The sequence below is a fragment of the Nestor notabilis genome, unplaced genomic scaffold, assembly GCF_000696875.1.
Source record: "Nestor notabilis isolate BGI_N333 unplaced genomic scaffold, ASM69687v1 scaffold29893, whole genome shotgun sequence".
Classification (NCBI taxonomy): Eukaryota; Metazoa; Chordata; class Aves; order Psittaciformes; family Psittacidae; genus Nestor; species Nestor notabilis.
The window spans coordinates 21,824-28,624 of NW_009921977.1; the positions used below are offsets into that span (position 1 = coordinate 21,824).

General features: G+C 41.2%; 1 protein-coding gene across 2 annotated transcripts in view; it reads right to left on the reverse strand.

Moving 5' to 3' along the window:
- Positions 1 to 356: 356 nt before the first annotated feature.
- Positions 357 to 6,801, reverse strand: part of ACBD5 (acyl-CoA binding domain containing 5) — a 28,016-nt gene continuing 21,571 nt past the window's right edge. The window contains exons 8-11 of one of the 2 annotated variants that reach the window (XM_010011399.1): positions 6,414 to 6,613; positions 4,706 to 4,756; positions 4,310 to 4,419; positions 357 to 585 (exon numbers count right to left, since the gene is read on the reverse strand). In XM_010011399.1, the coding sequence (XP_010009701.1) occupies positions 573 to 585; positions 4,310 to 4,419; positions 4,706 to 4,756; positions 6,414 to 6,613 (374 nt within the window). In that variant the 3' untranslated portion in view covers positions 357 to 572. Of the gene's footprint in view, positions 586 to 4,305; positions 4,420 to 4,705; positions 4,757 to 6,413; positions 6,614 to 6,801 lie in introns of those variants that run through there. The other variant, XM_010011400.1, reaches the window with a different exon arrangement.

The window sequence follows — 6,801 nt, forward strand, 5'->3', positions numbered from 1 at the left end:
TTTTGCAATCTTTAAGGAGAAACGAAGGCTCCAACTTCAGTTCTGACCACTTCGCATGGAGCGAAAATAACCAGTTGAATTCCTCAGAGCTACGCTGTATTTTCCCAACAGCTTACAATGTATTGAATTCATACTTTATTAGTGCTTTCATCTGGTAAAAGGTAACCCAGTGGAAAAACAGGCAGGGATGTTGTGGTTGTAAAATTATTTCTATATTAAAGTGACAGTGTACATATTTTTCACTTACTCTTTTACAAAGACGATGTTCTCTTCATCATCTGACATCAGCAAGACCAGTAGTTACTGAGGCCCATCCACAAGCATATTCCAAAATAATTAATGTTCATATGGTTTTGAGGATGGAATTATTATTAAATTTATTTGTAACCTAGGAGCTGTGAATCATTCAAGTTTGAATAATGTTAGTCCTTAAATGTTTAGCTCAAAGGCAGTACAAAATATTACTGTAACAGAAGGAACTTCATCCCAGATTCCGAGATTCTATGAGAATTCAGAATTCCTGCACTTTCCAGGGCTGTCTTCTAGAAGTCTTCAAGCAAAGTCATGAGTTCTCAGTTCAGTTTTCTAGAAGATGAATCAAATACCTTAGTTTAATGTACCTTCACACAGGACATGATTTTTCATTCATCTAAAAAAACCTAATCTATTATGGCCACATGTGAATGATTTCCCATCTATTAAAACACAACACTGCTTAAAGATACCTGATGATCTGCCCCTCTGAGGTTACAGAACTATCTATCTGCACGGTTACTCAACTGACATAGCTTACACCAAGGAGCATGAAGGATCACTAGGAATCCTGAACTGCAGACAAAATTCCTCAGAACAGTCAGTCTCTAACCACACCAGGCAGTGGGTTGCTGGCTCACAGCAGAGCAACACGTATGAGTTTCCAGTGACTAGAGGCAACGTGCAATCAGAATGTTCTAAAATTGTGAGCCGAATCTAAACAATTCTATTATTATTAGGAATATATTTCTATCTGTGGTCCAGGTTTACAGCCCTTAGGATTCAGCTTTTCAAGCTTTTTTCAGTGAACACTCCAATACAAGTACACAGGTTTTCAGCAGTAAGTTCCCTGTACAGGACTGAGACAGGTTAAAAGGCTCAGAAGACCTAAACTGTGCAGAAGGGTGCTAAGAGTGAGCTGAGCTGCCCCTTCCCAGGGACGTGAGCGAAACACAAAGCTGCTGGCTACAGAAGGCTTCCCTCCACCAGTTCCATGGAATTTGCTCCACTATGCAGAAGAGTTGAGGAGTCATGGCTCCACAGCGCCACGATGAGAAAACCTCACCTGCTAGCAGAGACTAGCCCAGGACAGTTCATGTACAACCAAAAGTACATGGATGTGGTGAACATATGCACTGTGTACAGGTATTGCCTAAAAGCTGACACGCCTCAACAGAGCAGAAGCTGAAACTGGAACAACACAGAGGGCTCTTGTTTTGCAATTCCATTTTCTCTCCACATGTAGTTGAGCAACTTCCTACCCATTGCTAGAAGAGATGGAACACCAGATGGAAAGGTGGTGCAGAAGCAGATAGTCCTTAAATGCTGGCTGTGGGTAGATTTGTTCAGAAACTAAGAGGAAAGCTGAAGAACACAGGAACTTCTTTAGTTGCTTCTGTTCCTGAAGTTCATCTCATGTTAATGCAACCATGAATGAGAAAACAAAATGAGGACTATCTGGGGCTATGCTATCTCTGTGTCTCATGGAGATACTGGTATTACCATTAGTAGACTGTGGTTCAAATCCTGGTGTCCAGAACTCAGGAAGAATGTTGATAAACTGTGGAACATTCAGGGAAGAGCCACCAGAATCATCCCAAGAGTGGAAAACAACTTTAAAATGAGATTCCAGTTGTTCCATCTATTTGTTAGAGCAAGAGATTAAGAAATGACCTGGTGATAGCAATAAAGTACCCACGGAAAACACATTATGGGCTCTTTGACAAGCAAAGTTCTCAGAAAACCTAACGGATGACAGGTGAAGACAGAGAAAACCAAACTAAAAAGAATGTACCGTTTGTTTAGTCATTTAAGCTCTGAATCATTAGAACAATATATTAGAAAAATTGCTGGAAAATGTGCTTTTCCAAAAACTGATTTCTGACTGAACCTGTGAAATGATTGAGAGTGCTACGGAGGTCAGAGTGGATGATCAAAAAAGGTGTACAAGAGCAGCAGACTGTTGAGAGAGATTGAACATGGCCATTTGAAAGCTATTAGCTAAACAACGTGAAAGTTCACAGGAGCTTCACATAAGATACTAAAAACAAAATCGTATTGGTTCCAAAAACCTTTGTCCTTGCTGGTGAAATGGAAATCTTCATGTACTGGTGCAGAAAATAAGGGAGATGCGTGTAAGTGCCTGAAAGCTTTGGTGAAATCTCTGGTTTCATCAGACAGTGCAAGTTACAGCAATGCTGCTGATGACAGCTCTGAGACAGGGTAACTCCCCAGCAGCCCTTGTGGATGTTGTTTGTTTACACCATAGGATGGGCTCAGAGGGTGGTGACTGGTGAGTGACAGAAGTCTAGTTGGAGGCCAGTAATTAGTGGTGCGTGCCAGGGGCTGGTACTGGGGCCAGTCCTGTTTAACGTCTTTGTTAATAGTCTGGATGGTGGAGCAAAGTGCACCCTCAGCAAGTTTGCCGATGACACAAAACTGGGAGGAGTGGCTGATATGCCATGGGGTTGTGCTGCCATCCAGAGGGACCACAACAGGCTGGAGAAACGTGCTGACAGGAACCTCATGAAGTGCAAGGGGAAGTGCTAAGTCCAGCACCTGGGAAGAGCTTGGCAGAAAAGGACCTGGTGGTCCTGGTGAACACCAAGCTGAACATGAGCCAGCAACATGCCCGTGTGGCAAAGAAGGTCAATGGTGTCCTGGGCTGCACTAGACAAAGCATTGCCAGAGGTCAAGGGACATGATTCTTCCCCTCTGCACAGCAGTGGTGAGGTCACATCTGAAGTGCTGTGTCCAGTTCTGGGTAGAAGAGACATGGACATACTGGGGAGAGTCCAACGAAGAGCCATGAAGATGAGACTGGAGCATGAACACTGACACAGGTTGCCCAGGAGCTTGTGGCATTTCCCTCCTTGGAGACTTTCAGAACCTGTCTGGACACTGTCCTGGGCATCCAGCTCTAGGTGTCCCTGCCTGGGAAGGGGGGTTGGACCAGACAACCCCCAACCTCAACCATTCTGTTTCTGTGATTTACCATACGAGAGAAAACTATACCATGAAAACTGTCAAACATTAAAAAGCTAGAACAATTTAACCTAATTTTAGTAAGATGTACATATATGTAGATTCTCTACAGACTGACAAAGAGGAAAAAACTTAAAAGGTGAGAACATACTAAGTTAAGAAAGTCAGGTGTGAGGCTGAAGTAAGTAGATAGCAACTAGAGAACATTCACTTGATCTTCTGATGCTTAAAGAGTTGAAAAAAGGTAAGACGAGTACAACTGTCCTTCAGCTGAAGGAAGTCAAAGCAGATGTTACAGAAATACTGATGTAAGGTGCTAGTAAATGTTAAATAAGAAAAAGGTGATGGATGTGACTCTCTGAAGGATTTGACAGGAAGAAATTTTCTAATGGCATAAGGGGACTAGGGAGTCTAGGAGCAGTGAAAATGGCTCAAGAGGATATTGGGAGTGAGAGGGTCAAAGAATGTCATGGAGACACTTGAAGCTACCAAGCCTCTCCCACTTGCGTGTGCTCCTGCATCACATTTCACGGATTTCACCTGAATTACCACATATACAGTATACCACATATAGAGTCCAATTAACCAGTACTTTCTTATGCTGAGAAATTTTCAAGGCAAAGAAAACTATATGTCTCTTCCTAGAATTCCCAGCTAGTGGAAAGCACTTCTACTAGCTTCCACAATTTCTTGTTGCACATTTGGCTTGAGTTCTCAGGACTGAAACACACAGCCTCCTATCATAACCATACCAAGGACTCTACAATCTGCTTTAGCCTGGTATCTTCAGAGCTATGAGTCCCTGGTACATAGAATAGAACGTTAGGTGAGATGTGTCCTGAAACTCAAGGAAACAGGGTTTCTCAAAGCAATTATTATCAAGCTCCCCATTTTGATACTGACCTGATGTTTCAGATACACTGTCAAAGCCTTACTGACAGCATACCTTTGCATTCTTCTTACTCATTAAGGCAGTATTTTATGTCCTGTCTCGATGACACAATATACTACAATGTATTGGTTTCAACAGCTGAGATACAGTACAGATGCCCCACTGAATGCATGTCTTTACCTTCGCTTTCTTTGAAGATACACGTGTACCAACCACTGGGCAATAAATGGCCATACAATAGCAAAAGCTAAAACACCAGGGGAGATTTCAAAGGGCCACCACGATGGTTTCTGAGGGAAACAGAAAAAAATTCTATTCAGCAATCTGAGTGCACATACCCAATACCACTTCTCAGTCACTGCAAATGCTGCAGGATCAAAGTAGAAAATACTAGTAAGGCCAGAAAAAAGAAAGATTAATCTATCAAATGCCTTCTTTATACACACATTATTATCTCATAGTCAAAAGACAGACAGTACAAAAAGCACATACCAAGAGCTAGATATAAAATATTAACCTCATCCTTTTCACCACTCACATTGCTTGTTACAAATAGAAAAACCAATATTTTATTACCTTGACGGAGGAGGTGGGCTCACAATTTGACTGTAGTGTTGCTGATTTTGCCTTTAAATACAAACAAAGGCTGGTTAAGTATAAAAAAGGAAACGGCAAACGAATTTTTTCTGCTTCACAAAATGATAATATGAAGTTTTTCATCTCATGAAGGCTTTGCAGTCTGTATATATCATAGAATCACCCCCATGTAACCCCCCTTTCGCCACTTAAGTTTCCATTATTTCATGTTTCCATTACTCCTTATAGCATTTTTATCACATCTCTGTGTGTTAAAAACATGCACCAGTGTCACTTACTGGACATCTTTACAGTTTTTCAAGGCCCCCCTGCCCAACATTGCAACTTCCTCAACTCTGGTCCAGTCCCAGCAGTTGCAACCCAGAGTAGAAATCTCGGCAGCTTAATTTGCACAATTACATGTTTCAACACTGGTCTGTACAAAGGCAAAAGCACTGGTTTAGTCTGCCCTGAGCTATAGCTACAGGCATGTCTAACAGGATAAAGGAAAGATAATCTTCCAGGCAATCAAGAAAGTGAGAAGTACCAGAAACTTTTCAAGACTATTCCCGTAACTGTTGTGGTCTTTCCACAAAAACAAAGCAGTCAGATTTCTAGGTCTTTCTTAATTTATGTAAGTGTGAAACAAAAGCTTCTGTTTCTCTTTAGGTAAGCGTAGCAAGCACAGCATGAACTGCTGAGGAAGGATCTTTTATTGTTTCATCATATATTGCTCAGGCAGAAAAATAAAACCTGTCTATTCTTCCCCGAAAGGGCAGTCAGGCATTGGAACAGGCTGCCCAAACCCATGAAGACAAGGCCCTCAGTGCCATGGTTTAGTGGTGGACTTGGCAGTCCTGGGCAAACAGTTTGACGTGATGATCTTAAAGGTCTTCTCCAACCTAGGTGATTCTATGATTCTATATCCAAACATCAAGGTTCTTGAATAGTTGTGACAGAGCAAAAACATGGTTTTAATACATCCTTTTCCCTAGTGGCCTAAGATTTGGAGTATGTGCATCCCATAGGATACTGCTTGACAGTGCTCTCATTCTCAGGTAGGTCAAAATATCAGCAGGTCAAACAAAACCAAACATTTTTATGTTCCTGGTTCAACTATATTCACAGCATATTCTGTTCTTCTGAATATACAGTATTTCCATTGAAACAGAAGGAATAAGAAACACTACATCAATAAATATCTACACTTGCTTAAGACTTCTTTTGCCTATTTTGTATACATGATGTGAAATTCCAAGAAAGCTGGATTACTTTGCAGGGAAATAATGCTATGATGAAACAGTCTTCTGCTAACTGAAAAATGGAATCGGAAGTTCTACCTGCAAACTTTTACCAGTCTGGAAGAGGAAGGTAATTCTCACTGCCTTTGGAAATGCTTTCCATGTAGTGACTGTGTAATGTGTATAAATAACTATGGCTAAGATTACTCTGATCAGAAATCAGTAAAATAATGCATGCTTAATTTCTATGTCAAAATGCATGGTTTTGCTCACATATGTGAGAGTCCTGAATTGAGTTCCTGAGAATAGGTGCCAGTTAGAAATTTTAAGTTGGAATAAACTACAGAATATACCTGAAATGTCTTCACAGTTTATGAAAATATTGTCTCAAAATTTAATCTGAAAAAACATAAATACATCAAAGGAAATTTAATATAAAGTAACCAAGTAACTTCAATGAATAATACCTGCGACGCTGTAACCGCCTCCAGCATATGCAACCTCTGGAGGACATTCTGCATGTCTTCTTGCAGCTGCATCAGCACTACTGCAATCTGTTCATTGAGGCTACCCCTGGGTCCTCTCTCCGATCCCCAGCGCTCTCCATCCCCTCCACTACCCATCTGTCCACCTTGCAAACCATCTCCTAGAGGCTGAAGTCTATGCCCTGTTTTGAGGGAGAAAAAATAAATACATAAACTACAGAAGGGGCTGCCAATTCCACTGAAAATGTTTGATGTTAACAGTTCAGTTTTCTCCTTCCCAAGCTTAGTGTAGTGCTCTTAATCATAGGCTGTGTTCAGACAGTTCAAAAGCACTGGCAGGTCACTGCACCATCATCTGAGACATTTCCCT